The sequence below is a fragment of the Haliotis rufescens genome, unplaced genomic scaffold (assembly GCF_023055435.1).
Source record: "Haliotis rufescens isolate VD_foot unplaced genomic scaffold, xgHalRufe1.0.p SCAF_8, whole genome shotgun sequence".
NCBI classification, from domain to species: Eukaryota; Metazoa; Mollusca; class Gastropoda; order Lepetellida; family Haliotidae; genus Haliotis; species Haliotis rufescens.
Window position 1 is genome coordinate 28,652,195 of NW_025964372.1, and position 26,494 is coordinate 28,678,688.

A 26,494-nucleotide genomic window follows, 5' to 3' on the forward strand; every position below is an offset into this window, starting at 1 on the left:
TAACTGTATTCAGGCCATTTGGTTATAGACAAGTTTAACATACTTCTATAAGATAGGTCACGCATGAGCGTAGACGTCATATGATATAACGTTTCTTTAAATATTCCTGTAAGGGCCTGACCATTGGATATACTGGTATTAGGGGTTCCGGGGAGTGGGGAGGGTGAGGGGGGATTTTATCGAAGAAAATAGGTTGTCCCTGTACTAAATGCTTGAAAAAATATTTATGCTTCAGACTTTTGAAAAACAAGAAAATGACTGAGACAAAAATTACATTGTTGCAAGGTGTATTCTAATAATAAAAGATATATTAAATTATTAGATGTCTGTGTTTTCCTCAGTAGCTATAACCACTTTTAGTCCCCAGACAAAATCTCAGCATCCCCTCCAAAACAAACTCCCTAACCTGGATCACCGTCTCTAACGCCATGACAGAAAAACAGTGTTTTTGCTATAAACGCCGTTTTTGTGTGACTTTAACTCAAATTAAAAATATAAGTCGTTGTCCCATCAATGTTTTGCGGCATAGTTATGACATAAGGGAATAATTGAAATAAGTGTTAGCAATAATAGTGAGTGAGTGAGTGAGTTGGGTTTAACGCCGCTTTTAACAGTATTCCAGTTATATCGCGGCGTGTCAGCTTAATGTGGGAGGAAAGCCCGAAGTGATGCAGGTCTCAGACGTTTACCACTTCGGTGAAACCCACGAGCACGGGTATGGTGCTGACAAACCTAGAAACATAATTGGGGAGAACCGGGATTCGAACCCACAATCATAAGTTTCTGGCGTGCCCCAGAGACGCAACTCTGCACAGCGAATCGCGGCGCCTTGGACGACTGGGCCACCCGTGCCCCCTTGCAATAATAGTTTACTTGTACTTTCGTTGCTGGCTGTTTTCAGAGACACATTTTAATTATATTTGATTACGAAATGAAATGACAATTTAATCTCCCTCTCTTATTTGCGAAACGATTGCACGTAAAGCAACAACATGGTCCTGTATTTTCATGGTTTCTGTATGTTGTGTCCATTAATGTTGGAAAGGAGAAGAGAGAAAACATTCGTTATTTATGACAGAGGTTTTGAAAGAACTTAGTAAGTCATGGGGTTGTGGTAAACGGGTCCAGCACAGCAGCGGTTGTATCAAAAGACACCCAGTTCGTAGGCAGAGGCTGAATATATATGTAAAGTGTGTCATAAAGTCTAACAGTTTAAAACCTGAGAAACCCAGGCTATCACAAACATGTACAAATATGTCCTGTATGACCCACAATTGTTCTCGTTGAAATCGTATGGTGCGATGACAGTGAGAACTGCTAACTTGTCCCTTTAAGGTCGATTAACTAAAGGCCTTCCAGTTGTTATAATAGTAATGTTGACAAAATAGTAATACATGAAAGTTTTGTTTTTTGCTGAAGCGTAAATTATGGGGTCTATACATGCTGTAACATGTATGTACCTCTACCGGGCGGGTATTATGTTGAAAAAGAAAACCAGAAAATATCTTTTGAAGATTGGAAATTATAATGAGCGTCTAGAAGGCCCTTAAAGTAAGTTGTCTAATATCAAGAACAATACCATGCTAAGATCAAGCGTGAGGTGTGTGTGTTTGATGTATTTTGAGGAGACAATGCGCTGAAATCATTCACTGATATACATTTCAGTGTAAATCATGCGGTCAATACATGCTATAAAATGTTGTTTGTGTCGGTCCGGCCATATGTTGAGCATGTACATGAATTTAGAAAAGTTGTTTAGAAGATTAGTAATGGTTAGGATTGTTACTGAATCATGTAGGCACACCAAGTTTTGTAACAACAACAACAAAATGAAGCTAATATCAAGCTTAATGTACAGTAAACTACGTCTATAACGAACTCACTTATAACGAACTGACCGATATCACGAACTTATTTTTTAGTCCCGGCCATGTGTTGTATATAGGCTATATATATGCGTAGAACGAACCCTTTGAGTTCGTTATAACCGTAGTTTGCTGTATGTACATTTCGTGTGTGTGTGTGTGTGTGTGTGTGTGTGCGTGCGTGCGTGCTTGCGTGCGTGCGTGCCTGCGTGCCTGCGTGCCTGCGTGCGTGTGTGTGTGTGTGTGACCATGCGCTGAATTCCTACACTTATTTACATTTCAGGTATACCAACTGTGTGTTCCTCAGCTATGAACGGCAGCAAAGCCTTGGATATGATACTACCAAGATGTTACCGACTGATAGTTACTCGCGGAAAAACATTGGGTATCTATTTGCTATTGAGCATGGCGCGAAAGTCATTTACGAGACCGACGACGACAACCGGCCCCTGGATCAACTGGCAGATTTTATATATGGCCCTGTCACCTCTGGTTTGATGTATAATGGAACGCATTAATTCAATCCCTACAGACACTTTGGTCAGCCAACATTCTGGCCACGGGGGTATCCTCTCGAGCACGTCACCGAAAACACAGCACCCGACTATAACCTGCATGTCTGGAAATCGCCTCTTATACAACAGGGGCTCGTAAATGGTGACCCGGATATGGATGCATTATTCAGGTTGACCCGTAAGAAGAGAAATAGAATCTTGAATGTGACGTTTGACATAATGGCACCAAACGTTATTGTTCCAAAGGGAACATTTTCCCCTTTCAACTCCCAAAATACGTTATTTTTCTATGATGCATTCTGGGCCTTGATGCTCCCAGTGACGGTGACGTTTCGTGTGTGCGACATATGGAGAGGTTACTGGGCACAGAGATTACTCTGGGAGATTGGCGGCACTCTAGGCTTCATTGCCCCTAATGCTTTCCAGAAACGAAATCCACATTCTGATATAAACGATGCCTATAAGGAAACGGATCTCTACTTCAAGGCGGAAAAGCTTACGCTATATTTGCTCCAATGGTCATGTCCAGTATCCTACAGTCTCTTCGACTGCGCCCTATTATTGTCAGAAAATATGGCGGAGAAAGGCTTCTGGGGTTCTGAAGATGTAAAGTTGACCAAATCTTGGCTGTCTGATTTGACGAAGGCTGGGTACCAAGAACCCAAGAGAAAACCATCCTCAGAGGCAAGCGTTGCCAAATATGGACGGGATCCTGACTTGTTTCATCTTTCAACTTTCAATACATCGGAACAACCGTTAATGGTCCAGTATTCTGCGTTATGGGAACAACCAGATAACAATAACATCACAAAGAGTAGAATACTTTCCGCTTGGAATGTTGTTGCCAAAATGAACAAGATGTGTCCAGAAACAAACTACAAAATCCCCGAATTTGCTCACACGGGTAATTATGCACAACTTGACAACATCCTTCTCGTTATAGTATTCAACTTTCCATACTATCAAAATGTGGAATTGTTGGAAATTTTGTATTCTTTACATTTCCCCCAAAGACTTTACTGTGGTACAAATTTGGAAGAATTTCGGTACCAAACAGGGCGTCTTGAGAATACTCTTTCTTTCGTTCAAGTGAAGGTGCTTGAGGGATCTCTCTCGTATAAGTGTGCCATTGCAGCTATGTACATGCAGTATCGTGTTGCTGGGTATTTGATCATAGGAGACGATACGTTACTGAATTCATGGTCGGTGATCAAGACATCATTTCCTAAGGACAAGCTTTGGATTTATAAACCTCACATTAACCTTCGACTGCACAACACACCGAAGCGTTGCTGCTTATTGCAAAGTATATATGGTGTTCCTGCACTTCAAAAATCTTTATCTGAACTTCAAAGTTATAACAGTATCTACACCAGATACAAGGTATTTATCAAATCCAATACGGGTTGGTCCGACGGTTTCTTCAAGGCATGGTCTGATATCGTGTTTGTGCCAACATCATATGTGAAAAAATTTCTACTTATTACGAACATCTTCGCAAAGAATTGGCTGTTTCACGAACTAGCTTACCCAGCTGCATTTTACGGGATTGAAAAAGAAGAGAATATATTTAGCCCTCCTGGTACCTACGTGTGGGGCAGCGACCGGAGCAATGCCACTATATTTTTTAACTCGAGTGAGTTGTTTCTTCACCCAGTTAAACTGGCAAACATAACAAATGACTACAAGCTAAGACAATTTTATTGCGAGACCGTCTTCCCTCTGATATTGTAAGAATTTCATTATTAGTATTATATGTATTTATTATTAATATGTATATTTGCGTGACGCCCTTTTTACTGTCATGGATTTGTCTGTGTTGTTCCATGAGAGCTGCATAGGTCAGTGACGGACACTCGCCTTTTCATCAAACTCTTGTTTCTGTTATTCAAGTTATATCACGGCGGGTCAGCTTGACGAAGGGTGAAAGCCCAATGTAATGCAGGTCTAAGCCGTTCATCGCTCTAGATAAAGAGTACGATGCTGACAATGGTTTATTGTGACCGCTACATTACCAAAGATCATGCACCATCCAACTAATGCGCTCGTATTCTTACTATTGTTTTCAAATGTTTAATCACGTCTGTATATGTTACTGGTGAAAATAAATAGAGCCAGTGGCTCGTTAGTTCATCTGGTTTGCATTTAACCCACACTTAGACCCTACACATTGCCACACTAAATCCATCACAAATGCAAAATATCCAAACACCACGTTTTTGATCTGTGATATTTTTGCCACGTGAGACTACGACAATTTAAGGTTTGAATTGGTCGGATTGACGTAGAGATAATTTAACAGATGAGTGAGTTAGTATAGTTTTACGTCGCTTTTAGCAATATTCCAGCAATATCACGGCGGGGGACACTAGAAATGGGCTTCACACATTGTACCCATGTCGGGAATCGAACCCGGGTCTTCGGCGTGACAAGCGAACGCTTAAACCACTAGGCTACCCGAACGCCCTTTTTTAACAGTAGTGGACAGTAACCACCTAGCACGTTTATTGCAATTGGAAACATATTTGAAGAAATGCATAATGGAAACATATTTGAAGAAATGTATATTGTATCTTTATCTGGAGCGGTATATGATGAATATTAATTTTGTTGACCTAACACAAAACTTCAAAAGAATATTCGATGTCAAACACTTGATAGAAAAAACTAGTTTGATAAATTAACTTGTAATTGATTTGTAACATTTGAACAACTGTTATTTATTGAAAAGATCTTACATATTAATGGAAATATAATCATTATGTAACCATAATGAACCTCCGACACAGATTCCATTGTGTGAATAGGGCAAAAAAGCGTTGCAAATAACCATAGGAAATATTTGCTGAAAGCAGAATCCATTGTGCGATTCCGGCTTCATCGCAGGTACATTATTTACAATCAAATAGAGATGATACTAGGTGTTCGAAAGGGTGAGCGTTTCCTGCCTCAAAATTGTTCACCTGAAAAAATATGGGGTATAGAATATATAGTGACGTCCAATTGGAGACCACAAATATGGTTAGAATATGTGAGCTGCTATCTGTCGAACAGACTGGCATCCATTCTAAACGAAACTGTGTTGAACATATATACTGAACCAACAAAGAAACGTCGGGCTTTATTTCCACCAAATATATATTTCATTGTCATGATGATGAAAACTATGATATAATATTCCATAACATGCACTGCCCTGTGAGTAGGTATCAACAGAAATCAGTCACTGAAACATCCGTAGAACGATGTGGCTGAAGTTACTGTGGAAGTGGTGTCACAACTGAAAGTCACTTCATCAAAACCGTTTAAAAATTTTGGCCACCCTATGCATCAATCAGAGCTCTTCATCGGCGTCTCATTGGCGTCACTAATGCCTGGATTTATTGTTGTGGATTGCAATTCCATTCTGCAGACAAAGCAGTTTCAGGTTCCCGGATGTTCTGAGGCTGATTCTGACGTCATCTTACACGTCTGTCCAAAGAGTCCCACAAATGTTCAATTGAATTCATGTCGGGAATTTGGGCTGGCTAAGGCATGATATCCACGTGGTTAGCCTGCAGGAAGTCCCGTGTGATGCGTGCGGTGTGACTTGTGGCACTGTCATGCTGAAAGGTCATGTTGGCGTTGGCGTTGAGGTAAGGAACAACATGCTGTGCAAGTATATTGTCCCTGTAGCGCATCGTATTCAGATTTCTACGAATAGGAACAAGAGCTGTGCGATGGCCGTGTGCAATTCCAGCCCAAACCATTACAGATCCAGCTCCTCGAAAAGGATCTCTCTCAGGAACACAGGCGTCAGCATAACGTTCATTCTTCCGTCTGTACACCCGATGTCGACCGTCACCTCTGGAGAGTGAACAGGATTCATCACTGAAGAGCACTCCCTGCCATCCACGTCGAGTCCAACGCAGATGTGCACGAGCCCACTCTCGACGTTGGGTAAAAAAATGCCCAACGTATGGCCTCCTGGCTCTCAAACCATGCTGTCTCAGCCGAATGCGAACAGTTTGAGCACTGATTCTGTTGTTAGGAGTTCCTTGAGATTTTTGTGCAGTAGTAACAGTTGTTGGGAGAAAACGATTGCGTAAATATGACGTCACAGCGGTCTTGAGCTGGTATTGTTACATGTGGACGTCCACTTCTCGTCCACGATCACTGGTTACTCCAGTTGCATTGTAACGCTCCCTCAGACGTTGTACTGACCTCACGGACACACGGACATGTAATGCAACGTCTGCTGAACGTAAGGCTGTGTGCAACATTCGGATGGCTCCGTCACGAACATTAATGGGGATTCTTGGCATTGGTTTTAAAGGTAATCATGGGGAAAAGAATGAGTTTTCGGTGTTTTCTCGTGTGTTCTAACAATTGCCGTCTTTGATAACCAGTCACCCTTTCACGCATACGACATGTTACTCGTGTGACGACCGTGCGTTTTGCATGTTTTTAGGATTGTTGTTGAAACGTTTGATAACGCTCAATTAACTGTGAGGGTTTGATACCCGAACACGCTTGTCTTGTCTATCAACTAAATTACTGCAGACAAAAAATAGAAATATAGTTCATTTTATAAATCGGACGATTCAGCTTACATTTACTTTGTTCCTTGATAGAAAAGAAAAACACTGAATAAGCAGCCAACTTCTGTCGACATGAAAAGGGCATTCCATACCATCAACCACAATTGCCTATGGTTAAAATTGATAGTCATGAGGAAGAATATTGGATGATATATTTTTCTGAGATGTGCATAGTTCTCTGAATTTCAAGCAGTTTTATACAAACGTGTTTCCTGTCACCCTGGGTGTCAAACAGGGATACAAATTGTCACCGACCTAATTCTCCATATGTATGAATGACTCGGCTGAGAAATTAAATTATCAATATTGTGTAGTAAGCTTTGATACCAGTTTGGTATCCGTATTTCTCTGTGCGAATGATACTGCACTGATAGTACATCCTAAAATATGTCTGCAGCAGATGTTGGAGGCCATATAAGTGTATCAACTGAGAGAAAAAAAACCATTTAACTTCAGATCCAGACCCGTAAAGATCCGGGGTCGAATAGGTCTTCAGCAACACATGCTTGCCGTAAGAGGCGACTAGCGGGATCGGGTGGTCAGTCTCGCTGACTTGGTTGAAGCATGTCATCGTATCACAGTTGCTTGGATCGATGCTCATGGTATCAATCACTGGACTGTCTGGTCCAGACTCGATTATTTACAGACCGCCGTCATACAGCTGGAGTATTTTTGAGTGCGGCGTTAAACAACAAACAAACAAACACAAGTAGGGGTACCATAACGCAGTAGCTTTTGTTTTCTGAGGTGTTTTTTCTTTCATAAAAGAGAGCTGAGATTTTTCAACATTTTTCACATTTCACATTATACCTTTCTACTTAAACATATTTTAACTGACAGAGGTAGGTGACTTTATACCAATCCACGGATTTCTGCGCAAACAAGTTATTAATTGATTTATGGCCCTATTTAGGAGCTTTATGGGAGTATCACGCCGTCATGGCGCGTCATGGCAATAATCTAAATACACACATTTCCAAACACATCCTCATGAACCAAGGGTAACGTCCGAACTGTCAGACGGCCTATTGTCAGACAGCTTATACCGTGATTAGGTAAGGTTGATTGCACTAGTAATTGTTACCTGTTTACCTGAGTCGTAAGTGGAACAACCCAACACAAATGACAGAGAACCAAAATATGAGGTATTTGACGAAATGATTATTATATATTTATGTTAATAACAAATTTACACATAATATAGAATTTTTGTCATTTATGTGACAGAATTGTAATATTATCATAGCATATCCGGTGAACATGAAATCACTATATTTGAATTACAGTTCATAACAAATCGTATCCAGCTCTGCACTTGGGGATCTTCTTTGTATTGTACAGCTAGACCAAGGTCTTGAGTTCCTCTCTGCGACTCGGTGAACTCAACTCAACGTATCCCGGCCATATGATTGTTACGACAAAATTAAAGACGCTGGCAGTCTTTCTAACCAGCAAACTGCGAACGTCAATGTATTGAGTCCGTTTCCGGCTTCCCAAGACGTCGACGGGACTTTTGTTACAAAACGCATTGACCATGGATCAGTAAAGCTTTCAAAACGTTTTATTGTAGATATGTGTTGGACATTTCAAAATTTAAAGCATCAGTGACAAAAATTGTGTCTTATGCTGTTCCCTATTTTGACTTGTACCATTATGTTTCCGGTGTTTTTTTAGGCGAACAATTGACTTTCCTTTGCATGTCATCATTCATAAACGCATGTTCATGATATGGTCGGAATCGTACAATCGACTTTGCTTTTGGCGAAGATTTCTTACGAATAAGAAAAGGGTTTTGTCGCTATTGTTATTATTATTTTTCTTTCTAATATGTATTTCATTTAATAAGAATGCAAAATAAATTCCAAGTTCAATAAAAGATTACTTCAAAGATTTGTTCACAGAACACAAGCAACAGGGCACAGATCAAAGTCCTGGCTTCCCATTGTCCATCCCGATCAGTGCTAATTAACTGTTACGTGTTGGTGTTGTCCATTACTTACCACCAGTCCTATCTGCGCCAATTAACTTTTGATACCTGTTCGTTATGTGTCCCACACAATGATAATCAACGATTGTTTATGTTGATTTCTGTTTATATCGAGCACATGTTTACAGCATGGAGTTTGTACATGAACTAATAAGCATGCGCAATTAAAGAGCGATCGTAAGTAAACTGTATCTTAACCAATACTACGACATTAACTGTTGGCTTCCCTTGTTTCCACCTTTGTTGTTCTTACAGGTACATATATATATTCTCTGCTTCATAGCATTTATTCACCTGATGAAGGAGTAAGAATATATTCCTAAACGTTGTGTTCTTCAGACGCTGACATCCATCAGTTCTCTCTTCCTTATACGCATCACTTCTAAATGCCTTTCAAAACTAAATATATACTATTCAAAAGAAAGTAACGAACATCCGTTTCTTTCATATGACTATGGTTAGTCATGAGAGAAAGCGATAGAGCAAGAAAGCAATACAGCGAGGAAGCAATATTGCCCATTAAAAAGCGTTTAGCTCATATTCAATGATACATTCCTATAATTATCATCTCTATTTTCACACACACACACACACACACACACACACACACACACAGACATACATATATGCATGCATGCATGCACGCACGCACGCACGCACGCACGCACGCACGCACGCACGCAGCCAGCATGACAGCTTGACAGAGAAAGACAGACAGTCAACACAACCCACAATTTGACAAAACTATACTTGAAATATACATAAAATATTATAATGACAGCTGATTTAATATGATTTAGCATATACTCTTCAAAACAAAAACGCAAAACGGATATTTTTGGCCATAGAAGCAAAATTAGAGGACCAAGAGGTGCAAAATGAAGAGGTTTAATGTTTTATAGTGTCAGTGACAAATGTCCCGGATCAAAATTATCACAACAAGGACATGCAAACCATTAATCGGGAAACACTACGATTCGGAAAAAACGCACCCAGTGCATTAACAAAAGGGCCATGGTGCTGCACGTACTGCACGTGCAGCAGCACTATGAAAGGTATCAAAGTGCAGGGTTTTTGATTGCCTGGCATCTGCGTCAATCCAACAGTCACAGTTCAACAACATGCCAAGATTAACAGAAGTGCAAAGAAACAACGCCATAGGCCGCTTGCAGGCAGGGGAATCCCGATCAGCTGTAGCCAGGGTTTTCAATGTAGCGCTCAGCACCATCACAAGGCTATGGGATCGGTTTCAACAGCATGGGTCAACACGTGATCGGCCAAGGTCGGGACGACCAAGAGTAACAACCCCCGCCCAAGATCGCTACATCCGACTGCGCCACCTATGTGAAAGGACGACCACAGCCAGCACAACCGCATCCCAAAAACCCGGACTGACCAGACCGTACGAAAACGTTTAAGAGCAGTAGGTCTAAGAGCAAGACGTCCTGTTCGACGCGTCATATTGCGTCGACAACATCGTCAAAAACGACTGCATTGGTGTCGTCAACACAGGGTATGGTCTCAACAGCGATGGAGAGATGTCTGGTTCAGCGACAATAGTTCTCCTCCGTCGATGGGATGGAAAAGCACGCGTCTACAGATGTCGGGGAGAACGTTACGCTGGAAAGAGCGTACAGGAAGTGGACAGGTTTGGTGGGGGTAGCGTAATGGTGTGGGCAGCTATCTCTCATCATGGCAGGACAGGTTTGGTCCATATCCAGGGCAATCTTACGGCTCAACGATACATCAACGAAATTCTCCTACCACACGTACTCCCAATTGCAGCCAACGGCAACGGTGTATTCCAGCAGGACAACGCTCGACCACATATAGCACGGATCACAAGAGCCCGTCAATACAACAACAACGTTGATGTTCTCCCCTGGCCATCCAGTTCCACGGATGTGAACCTGATAGAGCACCTGTGGGATGAATTGGATAGACGGCTACGCAGACGTCAACCACAACCCCAGACGTTGCAGCAGTTGGCTTTTGCGGTGCAGGCCGAGTGGGCTACTATTCCCCAGGATGTTATTCGCATACTCGTCTCTTCCATGGGCAGGAGATGTCAGGCCCCTATCGATTCCAACGGGGGACACACGCGTTATTGATGGAAGCTGACCTTCACCTTGGACTTTTCCTATGTACCGATAACTCAGATGACTACAATCACCAAGTGTTCACTGTACAACATTTTGGCTCAATATCTTGTACGGTTCCTCGTATAAAGTTTCCTACCTCACACAATTCTGGCTTTGCGTTTGTTTTTTTAAGAGTATATGTCATATATAATCATAGTAAAGCACTTCATTTTGATTAACTGTGTGGCCAGACTAATTGGGATGTCTCGCCATATGTATAGTTCACCCAAGTATACATATCAACTGTGATGGGAGCAGTGAGGTAATCTAGTGGTTAAAGCTTTCGCTCGTCATGCCGAAGATTCGATTCCCCACATGGGTTCAATGCGTGAAGCCCATTTCTGGTGTTCCGCGCGGTGATACTGCTGGAGTATTGCTTAAAGCGGGGTAAAACCAAACTCACTCACAGCAGAGTTACTCAAATTATTATATGCAAGTACATATACTTGTAGATTTGCACCAGACAAAAGACACAATACAAGTTGATCATAAATCAAATGTCAAAAAGAATATTTACGGACAACAGTGTTATGGCATTCACACTGTAACATCATATACTGCTCAAAACAAGTTGAAGAACACCCACACTTATAAGATTGTGTTTTGCAATACAATCAGCCATGACGGATTAACCAAAGCCATATGAAAGAATCGGGTGTTCTTTAACTTCTTTTAAAAAGTATATATTTAGATTTTAACCTGATTTATTCAGAGCGTATTGCCATGACCCGCCACGCGCCGACGGCGTGTATCGTCACACAAAAGCCCTAAATAGGGCCTCTTGTTGTCGCTTTCTCATGTCCCGTCTCAGCCACCATCCGTCACAGAGCCTTGCCACCCGGTCCAATTTAGTCCCCTCTTCGGACCAGCAACGAACCAGCGCTTGGGTCATAGGTTCTCGGACGGTCTTATATTTGATGTGGCTTGTGTTGCCACCATCCGTCACAGAGCCTTGCCACCCGGTCCAATTTAGTCCCCTCTTCGGACCAGCAACGAACCAGCGCTTGGGTCATAGGTTCTCGGACGGTCTTATATTTGATGTGGCTTGTGTTGTCTTTGACCTTTAACAATTTGGAGATTCTGTCAGCATTGTTCCGTCACTTGCCTGGATGTCTTTTAATTCTTGGTTTTGTTCCTTGCAAAACAGTGAAATAACATTTTTCTAAAGAATGACACGTTGCAACAATGTAATTTGTTTTGCAGGTATCAAATGGGCGATCCCTTACAAGTCTTTATACATGTAAATAATTCATAGAGGTAACATTCCACACACTACTGCATTGCATACCATCCTAGGTAGCGTTCATATACGTACAGCAAAAATAACATGTCATATCTATATTACTTATTATTTCTAAGGTAGTGTCGATACAGGTTTACAGGAAAGACACACCTATACTTTCTCAGGAAGCATACATTCGGACAATTTCGTATATTGTACAAATCGGTTGCAATTCAGTAAGAACTGCATGCTTGCCGTAAAAGGTGACTATGCTTGTCGTAAGAGGCGACTAACGGGATCGGATGGTCAGGCTCGCCGACTTGGTTGATGCATGTCATCGATCCCAATTGCGTGGATCAATGTTCATGATATTAATCACTGGATTGTCTGGTCCAGACTCGAATATTTACAGACCGCCATCGAATATTGCTGAGTGCGGCGTTAAACAACAAACTGTAAGAACTGAAAATTAATATAACTCAATGCATTACTAGCTAACATAGATTTATTGATTAGAGCTCAACAATATGTGATTCGTCTATTATATGTCGCCAGAACAAACGAATTAATTAACGAGTCTTTTATTCCACGTACCTGGAATAGTTAATGTAATGTCGATACTGCTTCCTCACTCCCGCATTGTGCACTGCCTGAAATATTTTAAGGGATTATTCACATTCACACGTTCATAATATGACATGTTTTAATTAACAAGAAATTGTAAAATGACCACGAGTTAAAGAAAATGATAACGATTTAACGAAAACGAATGTTATTAGAGATCCACGCTCGAATGACTGAAATTTTTTTTGGTATTGTCGAGATGTTAATATTCTGACGGATTTTAGGCCAGAGATAAATCAATAGCCAGTGGTAAGTGTTTGTGTGTATATTTAGACCAGACTGAATAATAAGTAAAGGACCCGTGAAGATCTGGGGTGATATAGGTCTTCAGCAACCCATGCTTGCCGTGAAAGGCGGCCACGCTTGTCGTAAGAGGCGACTAACGGGATCGGGTGGTCAGGCCCAATTGTGTAGATCGATGCTGATGATGTCAATCACTGGATTGTCTGGTCCAGACGCGATTATTTACAGACCGCCGTCATATAGCTGGATTATTGCTGAGTGTGGCGTAAAACAAAATAAATTAAGCATCCAAACCCATTTGGCACTGACTGGCTGATTACTTACAAACTTTGCATCCCTCATCAAGGTTTGAGGGAATGAGTAAGGGTTTCTTTACGATGCATATAGCAATATTCTTGCATTATCACCAGAAATGAGCTGCACACATTGTATGAATGTCGGGAGACGAATATGGCGCTGGATGCAAGAGCGTGTGAGACTGAAGATTTTGTCTGTACATTTTGGTCTTGTTTAGGGTGCCTATGTCAAAAATCTTCACGATACGGTACAGTGCACCAAAACCAAACACATAAATTTTATATATATTACTCGTCCTATTTAATCAAATATATCAAACGTCCTAATGTGCACATATATTTTACTAGGTGACCTAGAGACGTTATACCCTGTTTCAAGTCTACTGAACTATGTTTCTGAAGCCGGATTCGAGGTGGCATAATCGGAGCAGATGTACCAATATCTCTGTTAAATAGTGTCCAATAGCAGTTTGGTCTGACTGCGTGAGATTGTGAGTAATGAGTGAACTGTCTTGCGAAACCAACCTGCTTCTTCAGTTTCATCAACTTGTATTTGAGTTTTTTCATTTCTTTAAATTGTGCGCTCAAAGATCCTTCCATATCCAAAACGTCACTTGTAATGGTATGACAGAGAAATTCATTGTTGCCTCTCGTCTTTGTGGGTTGCCTTTGCTCTGTGAGTAAAATATGATAACAACTAAAACTCATCCAAAATCGATCATACGTGTTCCAATGTCACAGTCAAAAGTTCTTACAAACGGGACAGCCTCCGTGGTCTAGGAGAGAGGAAAGTCCGGGGTTCGATACCCGGCCACGTCAAGCCAAAAGACGTTAAAAGATGGTACTTGTTGTTACCCTGTCTGGCGCTGTCTGACTGGTAGGCTCGGAGTCAGTATACTGTGTATGAGTGGGGTATTGCGGCATGGTATCTCAGTGAGCTAGCACTATAAATCGGCATCAGTCCGGACTAGTACAAGCAGCCACACACACACAGACACACACACGCACGCACGCACGCACGCACGCACGCACGCACGCACACACACACACGTGCATGCACGTTACTATACAAGTGTAATAACCTGGAACGCGACGTTAAACCCAATTTCACCTGGGATCATTTAGCAGCCCCAGTGGCATACGAAGCTCAATGGTAAATGCGTGGTATTAGCCATTACACGTGATTACTTCATATAGGTCTTCAGCAACCCATGCTTGCCGTAAAAGGCGACTATGCTTGTCGTAAGAGGCGACTAACGGGATCGGCTGGTCAGGCTCGCTGGCTTGGTTCATGCATGTCATCGATCCCAATTGCGTGGATCGATGCTCATGATGTCAATCACTGGATTGCCTGGTCCAGACTTGATTATTTACAGACCGCCGTCATATAGCAGGAATATTGCTGGGTGCGGCGTTAAACAACAAACAAACAAACAACAAAGGTGTCAATGTACTTGAACTACTTTTAAACGCAATTAAGTATGTCACCAAACATACTTACATGAAGCAATCATCAAACTTTCACAGTAAAGTACATCTTAAGACAATTCTGCTCTGTCCTTATGATACACTACCTTTCCACCTCTTTTGAGATGCCCCATCAGAACCTCGTCTTTGTTTTGTAAACGGATTATCTTTCTGCAACATTCAAATCATAACATTCACTACCAAACATCAACATTCAACGTCACATAGTTTTCGTACGTATGTGTTGGTCGTGGTAGACAGTTTAACGGAATATATAAATGCTGTTTGCAAAATATGGCATCGTGGACGATGGTGGACCTACTGTACATTTATGAAAAGTAAAGTAATACAGACAAGTATGTAGCATACTGAGATTTTCTACACTTGAACTATTCAAATACATACATTTAGCATATCCAATATAGTCAGGGGTCACAGGTATGTGCAGAGTTGTGTCCCTTTGGCGTGAACGAAAACTATAATCGTTGATTCGATCTTGGTAATGTTTCTAAATATTTTTTGTCAGCACCAAACTCGTGTTCGCAGGTGTCACCAAAGTGGTAAACGTCTCAAGGCCAACGTCGTTCGGGCTTTTATCCCATATAAGTTAATAAGCCGTCTAATAACTCAACTACTGTTCAAAGCGGCGTTAAACCAACTCACCCTTTCACCTTCTCAAAAAAAGGTAAACTGTACTCACACTGACAGGTGGTAAAGGTGCTTTCATCACCTGGTGCGGATGTATTCCATGATTTGGTCCTGGAACACAACAATTTCCTTAGGAGACAACGTATATTTCCTACATAGGAGGGACAGACAATAAGTTACATTCATGCATATATTCTATTCTATTCTTTTATGTCAGAAGAATCCTAACTCATCAAGCAAATAAAATCTTTATCGGAAGTGAAATGACAGATATCGTTCTTAATTTCTACCATACATTGTAATGTGCTGCTTAAACAGTACATGTACATAATCTTTTATAACAGTGAAATACACGACGAATATCTTACTCTGTAGATGATAAAGAGATAGTGGTAACCTTATGCACGAGAATAAAAAATAAACTGACACTTAAGCAATGGTGTATGTCATAAAACCTGGTCCAATGATGGATCAGTAATCGTCTTCTGTGGAAAATCTAAACATATGCGTACATATGATGATGATGTCCCGGATCCTGAGATGACGATACCATCATTCTGAAAAGTAATGATACGCTACTTATTTCTATTCGAATCATAATGGCCACAACCTGTATAAGCAAAACTATACTATCGAGAAGATTAATGTAACTTATATAAGCAATGGTTAAACAATCTTAAATTTATATTTGTGTAAGCTCAGAATTTTAATATATGTTTTAAAGCCATGAGCTGACACAACAAAACATAAATGAAATAACTTTTACATTCATTACGAATCGTTCCTTTCAATATATCGTCAAACCTACATTTCAGCATGTCTCCGACTTTCATGACACCATATAGTACTTACTTGATCAGACTTTCTGACGTCCAATCGCCGTTTGTGAGTGTACATCACCTGCTCAAAAACAGGCATGAACTATGTTTTAGTGCAAACATGTTACAATTGTCTTGATAAATATTACGTGTCAGTCAAAGGGTAATCACCTTGATCAATAGTTTAAAAGAAAGCTATTCAACATCATTTATCATTGGACCTTATCTATCTCACATGCCCAAGCTTGTGTTGTAGATGTAAGCGGTTCAAAATCTGACTAACATAATCTGCCTACAGTGAAGGCTATACAGTTCGGACCGACACTTCGTGAAAAGGGCATTGTGTCGCAGTCGTTGGTTAATTCGCAGGTTCCAAAAATCGTTAATACAAAATATGAATAATGTTTCTAGGTATAATGTCCCGTAAGGGCATGTAAGAATCTAAAAATATCGGATCTACCAACCGCCGTTTATACTTGCCTGATGTATTTGTGATGGTGAATCGATTTCTGATGACAAATCAGACATTCTGGCTACGTCTCCTTCGCCACCTTCAGTGTATGTTGAGGTTGAACACTGACCGATGGTGCTGGTCACATCGCAAGTGCATTCTAAATGCAGATGGCGTTTCCTTTGAAGTTTATTGTAGAGTCTATAATTGTAACTTTGAAGCGCTTTCATCAAAACTGAAGGTATTTTCCGAGTTGCGTGTATCAAATGGTTCCATCTATCTCTGTGAGGGATGTCAACTGAGATTAAATCTAAATGGACAGACTCTGTTATTCCACCCATCTTATATAGGCGACTTGCAAACTTTCGAATGTTTATTTGTTCCTTTGCCTTGCAACTGAGACACTGTTTGAGTGAGGCCATTGAGAAAGACGGGTGCGCTAACCCTTTTGCAAGTTCTGCCGCCAAATAATTATGTTCCACTTTTAGTTCAGGAAGAAAAACAGTCTTAAATGTCTCTGCGTTGAATGAGTGGCGTACGTAACGAATGAAAGCTGCATTTCTTTGCTGGTTTGTTTTACGTGATAAAATGCTTTGCCTACCAGCTTCTGACAACACATCTTTCTCTATTAATCTGTCTAAGAGGACAGTTCCCTCTAATCTTAAATCTTGCTGTAGAATATCCGAATGCATGCGCAATGCATGCACGTGGGCATCATCATGTAGGGACGTGTCTGAAAACAGTCACGTAAATGCTTTACACGGAATGTAAATTTTAATTAAAGAATCAAAATCAATCAAGGATTTCTCAACATAATGAGTTTGTATAGTGACACGCGCTGCCCACAGCAGTATGATTGATGTCGCATCTATTGTATTGCTTTTTCAAAATGATGGTTTTATTTGACTTTCTAGAAAACCAAACCACCTTGAACGGTGGTAAATTCATTGTATTAATTGACCAGTATACCCAACTGTACTTAATTGTCAAATTGCCAATGCTTGTATATCAAGTTTCTTATGGTGAAATCAAGAAAACAATTAATAACTCTCGTTAACGCTTATGTTACAATGACATGAATACCATTTTTATAACTCTACCCTGTGTGATGTATTTGTATTGCATAAAAGTATACGGTAATTTAGGTTCGTGCTAACTTAAATCTGCTGTTTAATTGTCCTGTCTTGCAGTTGTCAACCTGCCCACTTTTGCCCAACTCTTAGGTTGACAGATTACTCAGTGAATGGGTGTGGATTTAAGCCGCTTGAAGCAACATTCCAGCGTTATCACTGAAATGTGAACCATTGTGAACCACTTAGCTCCCCCACTCCCCCACCCCGTGACATATGAACCGTAGTCATATGAAGTATTTTTTTAACTTTTTTAGAATTGTAAATATGTTGTTTATAAAATTATCTGGAACAGTGATGCCGATGTTGTCCTTCATTCTCCTCAATAGCTAATTCCTGCGAGGCAACACGGTGTCACCTGAGAACTGATCTTGGTCCTGGTGATTACACGTACATAAAAGCGAAAATCACACATGCCGTCCACACAAGAAATAATTCGAGATATTTATATCGATCCGATTTAACTTTTTCATGTCATTTCACCATCTTGCATTTAAATCACGAATCAATCAATAATAATGTCTATTTGATGATCTCATAAACTACTTAGATAATATACGACAAGTATGGCCGATGATCATGGCAATTTGATATCAGATGCGACCCGTGAAGATTCCGAGGTAGAATAGGTCTTCAGCAACCCCTGCTTGCCGTAAAAGGCGACTATATGCTTGCCGTAAAAGGCGACTAACGGGATCGGGGGTCAGGCTGGCTGACTTGGTTGATGCATGTCATCGGTCCCAATTGCGTGGATCGATGCTCATGATATCAATCACTGGATTTTCTGGTCCAGACTCGATTATTTACAGACCGCCGTCATATAGCTGGAATATTGCTGAGTGCGGCGTTAAACAACAAACCAACCAACCAAGATATCAGATGCACATCATGACCATACATTGTACCGAGTATTCAGTGGGACAAGGCACCGGATGCAGTTACAGGCTGCCAGAGCATCAATTGTTAACGAAATGTGTGGTTAGGGTTGAGGGGCGCAGGAGACCTGGCAGCTTCCTCGCCTGCAGTCAAATTGATAACATTCTATAACTTGTCATTAGGCGGAGGGTTTTCGATATTTGACACAAATAATGAGAAAGGTTGAGAATTATCGATTCAGAATTATCATTCTTTCATACTACATACTTATTATATAATAAAAATATTTTCATTTAATGTTTTCAAAAATCTTTACATCAAGTAAATATCAAAATGCAAATATCTTTCGATCAAATCTGCAGATCAAGCATATGGGATATTTAAGTTTTACTGAGTTTAAATCTTTTACATACGCAAGACAATAAATTTGATAAAATCTTAATACTGAAATGTTCATTTACATATATATACTGAACCGCAAAAGACACGTCACCATGGATAGATATATGAGAAACCTTATTTGCCCAAACACTGTAAACATACTTTGAGACATATTAAAAATATGAAACTTGGCAAAACTGATCATCAAGGTTAAAATTAAAGTATCAAAGGTTCATAAAGTGAAACACAACACTAGTCTCTGAGTAAATGGCATCTGAAGTCAGTATCTCGTGTGTCCGCAATGTGCATTAATAACTGCCGTGCAACGTCGATACATGGAATGGATGAGGCGGTTCATGAAGGCCATAGGCACTTGAGCCCAAGCTCTGAGGAACGCCTGACGCAGTTCAGATGCAGTTGTCAGCCTTGGTCGGACGTCATTCAGCCGTCTTTGAATCTCGTCCCACAGGTGCTCAATGGGATTTAAATCGGAACTGAGGCCAGGCCACTGCATGGTTCTGATGCCATTCTGCTTAAGGAAGCCTCTTGTTGCTCTCGCAAGGTGGGCACGGGCGTTATCATGCTGAAACTCGTGGTTGCGGCGACGTGCCAAATGAGGTATGGTACGGAGTTTGCTTGTGCCAGTATAAACATTATTTTTCCAAATAATTGCAAGCTTTTCAGATAGTTTTCCATATTGTATTTTGCTGAGGAAGACCACATGGCCGACACCCCACGAGTCTCTCTCAACAACACAAGCATCCGAATAATGTTCCCCACGACGTCGCCAGACTCTCTCTCTCTCTCTCTCTCTCTCTCTCTCTCTCTCTCTCTCTCTCTCTCTCTCTCTCTCTGCCATCTGCTGTTGAGATACAGTAACGGCTCTCGTCTGGGAAGAAGACTCTTCTCCACTGTTGGTGGCGCTGGTGCTGTGTTGCCCACTGAAGACGGTCCCGGCGATGACGTGGTGTCTGAATTGGTCCTCGGTGTGGCCTGTGACAGTGGAGGTGTCTGCTCGTCAATCGTCGACGCACGGTGTCCGGACTAATGTGTCGCTGGTGTGTCCCCATGGTCTGTCGAGTAGTTTCCACAGCAGTAACAAAGTGATCTTGATGATGCTGTCGCACAATCTGACGATCATTACGTCGGGTGGTGACCCTTGGTCTTCCACTACGTTGTCGGTCATGTGTATTGTTGGTGGTCTGGTACCGTTGCTGGAGCCTGTATATTGTCCCTACGTGGACTTGAAATGCATTGGCGGTTTGTCCAGCTTGGTGTCGCTGATTTCTTGTCCATCTTGGCATGTGGTAGCAATTCAATAACGAATGAATGTTATCCGATCTGGGTGGAATTTTATAAGGCAAGAAATGGAGGAACGCATGTGCATTTCAATTTGCACGGAACTCACGTGCATCGGGTTATCATGGCCGTTGCCGTGATGCGTTTGGGCGATTGGTTTTATTGTCATCTGCTTTGTTTTTTTATCATCAAATTATTTTTTTCTGGACAAGGTAATGTTAAATTTTAGAAACTTTGACAAAAATTACCCAGATATTTAAGTGACAACTTTTCATGCAATGTTACTTGAGGTGACGTTTCTTTTGCGGGTCAGTATATCATTAATTAAAGGTCGTTACAAATAGGAAATGCGTTTCCCACGCTTATTTGATTTCTGATTGTTTAGTATACGCATGTATATGTACTTGAACGCATGTTCATCCTTTAACATTACTAAAAATTATAGCTGCTACATCTCATTGGTAGCCAAAGTGTACAACGTTTTAATGCTAATTTAACTGCATGTATTTAGGAATCCAATATCAACCCGTGCTTTGTCACTTTGGCACAGAAGAATGCCACCTATGAAACAAGTAAACAGGTTCCTACCTTTTGATTCAAACAGCTCCAAATGTCTCTGTCGGAAACACTGTGTCAAAAAATCCTCCATATGAGAATTACAACGTTTCATTTCTTCATCGGTTCTGTCCGCTGCAAGTTGCTCTTCAATAAATGTCCGATATCGCTTTTCTGCTTGTTCTAAATTGTCATAGATCATTTGCCTGATCGCCTCCTGTCTTGCACTGCTGACAGGTTGATTCGAGACTATTGTTTGCGTTATGCAATTGGACAGATTGTATCTTCCCTCAACATCAGGGGACCTGTCCGTGTTTCCGGCCATTTACTCGCCAACTAAAACCTAAAAAATGAAAATGCAAACGGTTGTATAAACTAAAATTATTTTTGGGAAATCACAAGCTCTGCAGAGTGATAAGATCACCCGATGAAAAGGCAAAAAGCCCTGAAATGTCATTACAAATAATAAGGTTAACAAGCCACACGTTTCTTGTTTTCATGCTCTTCCAACTTTTTAAATCTTGATTTCACAAGGTACAAAAATGGAAGCAATTGCCTACTAATTATCGACTACATTAGCAGTACTGCCTGCAAATTGAATATTCATACTAAGGCTGTCAACTATTTCTAATTATTACTTTATTTATTTCTGAGTTAATGATCATTTTAATGATCAAAAGCTTTCAAATTCATCATTCCTTAACATTTCACTTACTTATCCATAAGTAGAAAAAAAACGTTTTACCCATATAGCAATAGCTTTCTGCGTTGAAATATTAAAAAGCAGGTTTTAGCAGTGGCATATAGCTCATGTTTAAAAGGACACACAATTTCTCATTGTTTGATAGGTTTAAAAAGCTGGACATTTTAGCCATTATACCCGTAAATAATGTGGAACGTAGATCATCGTAAAGTGGACATTCGAATAAAACATGTTTTTCATCTTCTAGATGGTCATTACAATTAAAGCACACTCTGTCCTCAACCTTTAATATTAATATATCTGCCTGCTTCGATCCTTGAAGGCGCAATACCACATCTAAATTTTGTAAAGGCAGATCCGTAACTCCGGGGCAGAAAGCTCTTGACATAGTTTTCACAGCAATAACAATCCTATACGTACGGAGTTTGCTTGTGCCAGTATAAACATTATTTTTCCAATTAATTGCAAGCTTTTCAGATAGTTTTCCATATTGTATTTTGCTTGAAATATCTTCCGTATTTGAGTGAGTGAGTTGGGTTTAACGCCGCTTTTAACAGTATTCCAGTTATATCACGACGTGTCAGCTAAATGTGGGAGGAAAGCCCGAGTGAGTGAGTGAGTATGGTTTTACGCCGCGTTTAGCAATATTCCAGCAATATCACGGCGGGGGACACCAGAAATGGGCTTCACACATTGTACCCATGTCGGGAATCGAACCCGGGTCTTCGGCGTGATGAGCGAACGCTTTAACCACTAGGCTACCCGACCGCCCCGAGGAAAGCCCGAAGTGATGCAGGTCTCAGACGTTTACCACTTCGGTGAAACCCACGAGCACGGGTATGGTGCTGACAAACCTAGAAACATAATTGGGGCGAACCTGGATTCGAACCCACAATCATAGGTTTCTGGCGTGCCCAAGGGACGCAACTCTGCACAGCGTATCGCGGCGCCTTAGACGACTGGGCCACCCGTGCCCCCTTCCGTATTTGAACCAGTGGTGATGTTGAATATGTATATGCTGTATGTTTAGGTCGGCCAATTTTGACAAAAAAACGTGAGTTCGAGTTCTTTTGAATGGCTGAAAACCTTTCCGCCCATAAAATAACATGTGTATTTAATCGATCAGGCATATTTATAAAACGACACCACTGTCAAGCTATACATATCCACTGACAATCGGAGGTATCCACCCACAGCTATAATAAAGTAGTACATTGTTTGTATATACTACTCAATACATCGTAGGGGCATTCTGAGGTTTCAGGTGGGGGATAAATCTGACTGGGTGTGTGGAGATCTTGTCGTTCTAATAGGGTGCAATTTGACCATGAAACTATCGCACGTTAAGCTTCATTTCAAGCAATAATATACAAACATAGTTATATACATTTATCATCCAAAACTGGCTCCCACGGGAGATATCGTTTGGGTGAGATCAAGCGATATCTACACCGTAGATATCGCTGCAATGAAATTGCATCACAATGCTTTGCAGACAATTGTGACGTCATTGGTTACCCTGACATCACAATCAAATGTCATCACTAATGGTTCTGCTACTGAAGCTTTTAGCAGTACTTTTTCACTTAAGACACTGCTTACTACTGTCTACAAACTGAAAGAGTTGGAAGAATGATGTTTGATGATAAATAAAATCTCACCTTCGTGTCTTTTGATATCAAATTTATCAACACTCGTTGATAACAGTGGAAAAGCTCGTGTTGATATATTTGATATCAAAAGACACGAGGGTGAGATTCTCTATATGTACGTTGTTGTCTTCCGACTTTCGTAAGCGTCTGAGCTATTATTAGTGTTAACTGCAGCTGAATGAAACGTTGCAGACAGCAAATTGCCTGTGTATAATGCTTTTGGTCGTTGTATAGGTTGCACAAAATATATGAAAGAAAGAATGGATGTGCATTCTTAAAACAATGCATACAACCCACTATGATATCCATACACGTTAGTGTACCATAGTCAGTGTTGTACTCACTATATATTATAAGCATAGCAGACTAAACAAGTTTAAATAGAAATGTGACAGGTATACACGTGTGAACAGTATTCATGTGTTTGCGTGTTGAAAACAATTTCACAACATCCATGATTTGATTATTTTTATTTTATAACCCTTGTCCCAACTATGTAAATAATGTATTTGTTCTTTGTTTGGGTGTTTTTCGAGCCCGTATTGTAGCTGTTTCATTTTTATGGGTAGCAAGAAGATGTATACTTCAAGTCATTGTCTCTTGGTATCCAAATTGCTGTTAACGGGTACATTTTCTATTTGTTTGGGCATATTTGATATATAAATTTGCATTGGTTTGTCTGTTGACTTCGCCCTGAATACAAACATAAAAATAGAACAGGTTTTTTTTTCCAATTGTAGCTATATGTAGAAGGGACTTCTCGTTATTCAGTCGTGATTCAAACTATTTGATTATTACGCATACTTTCTGAAGGTATTACATGAATGCATCAACTAACTGTCTATCTCTGACCGTAACTATGTATATGTACATAAACATGTGACATGTATACTTGTATGGATAGTTTGTATATATCTAACTCATTTTCTAAACATCCACGATTTCACATTGTCAGGTGTTTTTTTTAAATATCTCATAACCATTTTCTAAACTGTCCAAACAATGTATTTGTTAGGGTTATTTTCGAGTACGTATATATCGAAGCCTTTTTAGCCATTTTGGTATCTATGTGTATGGACCCGGTGTATAATGTATTTTGTCTTGCAAATTCATTACATAACAAACAATTTTTTATTTGTTTGGACACATCTCATAGTTTTTTTGGATTATCTGTTGACTACGCGCTGAATAAAAGAAAACATATAGCCTGCAACCTCGGGGTATCGCGGTACTTGTCATGTACGCTAAACGGAACAAAATGCACTCACTAACCTTTATGTTTATTTGTGTTCTCTGTATCAGATATCATTCATGTTATCAAACAATGCATATTTTACTGATAAAAGTTCATTATTTACATTAGCAGTTCCGAGTAAAAGCCGGGCCTCGCGCTCTGTTTGACAAGGTAGAGAACTCCATCGTATCGCGGTACAGAGAAAAGTTGTGTATGGAGGTCCGAATTGGACAAAAAGAGGACATAATTCTACCAACCACTTGGTATGATCATGCCAGACATCAGTGTTTTGTTCAGACAAGTGCAAATTTAAGACAGCACAAGTAAAATTCTAAATGTGTTATCAGCAATAGGTATTCAATGCATATTACCGAAAAGTAAGAGAAAAATATTTTTATAAGTCTACATCAAAATATCAGAAATGATATTTTAAGATTGTTTAAAAAAAATTGGATGACAATAATTTGTCACAAAATGGAAAAATGTTAAAAGTCAACAATAAATATATAAAAAGCACTCCTAGTATGCCCAAAGTATGTATTTATCTTTTGGTTACTAGTGAAGAACGTATTTTTAAGTTTGGCATTATGGCCCTTATGATCTCCCAATAGATTCTGGGCACCGAGCGGGAAAAAATGTGCGGACTACGTAACTTCCGTTACCTCATTAGTCGCCATGAATATGCAGATGATCTAGTTCAGGTCGATAGAGAAAGTTTATTTGGGGAACTGCGGGTTATATCGTTGGCCATTGATAGATGGGGGTAAGGCAATATTACAACAGATGCCAGAAATATGTATCAACGGATTAATAACTCCTTACTTACAGCAGACAGAACATTCCGAGGAAATTGAAATTGTTTACGAAGTGAGCACTTCCTGGTTACTGATTTGCATTAATAGACAGCCGCTAAGAGGCGTGTCCCGCGTGAACTATCGGAAATCACAAATGCCGCGATACGATGAATGCCGCGGTACCACGGGGTCCGAGTATAAATAGAACTGGTTTGCCCCCACTGTAGCCATATTTAGAAGGGACTTTCCCACACTCTCGGGTCTCAATTCAAACTACAGGTGTCTGATTTTATCGCATCTCACGTTACTTTCTAAAGGTATTAAAATAGTAAATGAATGCATGTGGACATCATGCATCGACTAACTGTCTTTCTGTAACTGTAATCTGTACATGATTTCTTTTGTACACGCAGCATGTCATTCTAAATTTAGAGTACGAACACTAATAACCTCGCACACACTTGGCGCATATATCAGGTATAGCGCCTCTATAAAAAACGCACTAATGGAAATAAATGCGACAAAATCCTTTCCATAATCGTAAAAACTCTCTGCTGAAAGCAAAAACTCACCTGATGTATTCTGGATACCGACCAAGGGGACAATTAAACTCGTCTAAGGCCCGATTGTACGGTCACAGCTCTAGAACGGCAGTCACGTGACATTAACAGCCAATCAGCACGGTCACGAGCCTTCCCGCTGAAGCTGTTATCGACAAGAGGAGACTTCTGTCGCGCCTGTCTTTTTGTTTGGGCTTACGGTCGGTCTGTGCTTTTTAAGTATGCAGAGCAGTTCAGTGGTTCACTAATGACCAATACTTTAGAAATAAACGACTCCTGACCGTTGTTTATCGTACAATAAAACACTGCAGGGAGAATAAGCTATGATAATAATAAGAATGATTTATTCTCCGTGCAGTGTTTTATTGTACGTTAAATAACGGCCACGAGTCGTTTATTTCTTATATGAGATAGCAATATTATGTACAGCCTCTTTAAGAATGTTAATAAAAT

General features: G+C 40.4%; 1 protein-coding gene across 3 annotated transcripts; it reads right to left on the reverse strand.

Annotated features, from left to right (window-relative positions):
* Positions 1-11,898: 11,898 nt before the first annotated feature.
* Positions 11,899-26,137, reverse strand: LOC124121609. 3 transcript variants are annotated; one of them, XR_007219387.1, is made up of 10 exons: positions 26,054-26,137; positions 21,132-21,441; positions 16,887-17,590; positions 16,441-16,488; positions 16,101-16,145; positions 15,641-15,699; positions 15,048-15,111; positions 13,999-14,147; positions 12,905-12,960; positions 11,899-12,149 (listed from the first exon to the last, which is right to left on the reverse strand). XR_007219387.1 is itself a non-coding variant. In XM_048389491.1 (6 exons), the coding sequence occupies exons 2-6, from the start codon at positions 15,665-15,667 to the stop codon at positions 12,098-12,100; spliced, it is 348 nt and encodes a 115-aa protein (XP_048245448.1). In that variant the 5' UTR covers positions 15,668-15,699; positions 16,016-16,107; the 3' UTR covers positions 11,899-12,097. The 3 variants fall into 3 exon arrangements, 1 of the variants encoding a protein (XP_048245448.1); XR_007219386.1 differs by having other exon boundaries at positions 11,899-12,223; XM_048389491.1 differs by lacking the exons at positions 16,441-16,488; positions 16,887-17,590; positions 21,132-21,441; positions 26,054-26,137 and having other exon boundaries at positions 16,016-16,107.
* Positions 26,138-26,494: the final 357 nt, after the last annotated feature.

Excerpts from the sequence above, each read along its gene's own strand:
- LOC124121609 (XM_048389491.1), bottom strand. The coding sequence starts at position 15,667 with ATGAAAGCACCTTTACCACCTGTCAGT. Across the intron at positions 14,148-15,047 it reads ATCTCAAAAGAGGTGGAAAG|AGCAAAGGCAACCCACAAAG; the intron begins GTAGTGTATCAT and ends TTTTACTCACAG. Across the intron at positions 12,150-12,904 it reads CATTACATTAACTATTCCAG|GTCAAAGACAACACAAGCCA; the intron begins GTACGTGGAATA and ends AAATTGTTAAAG.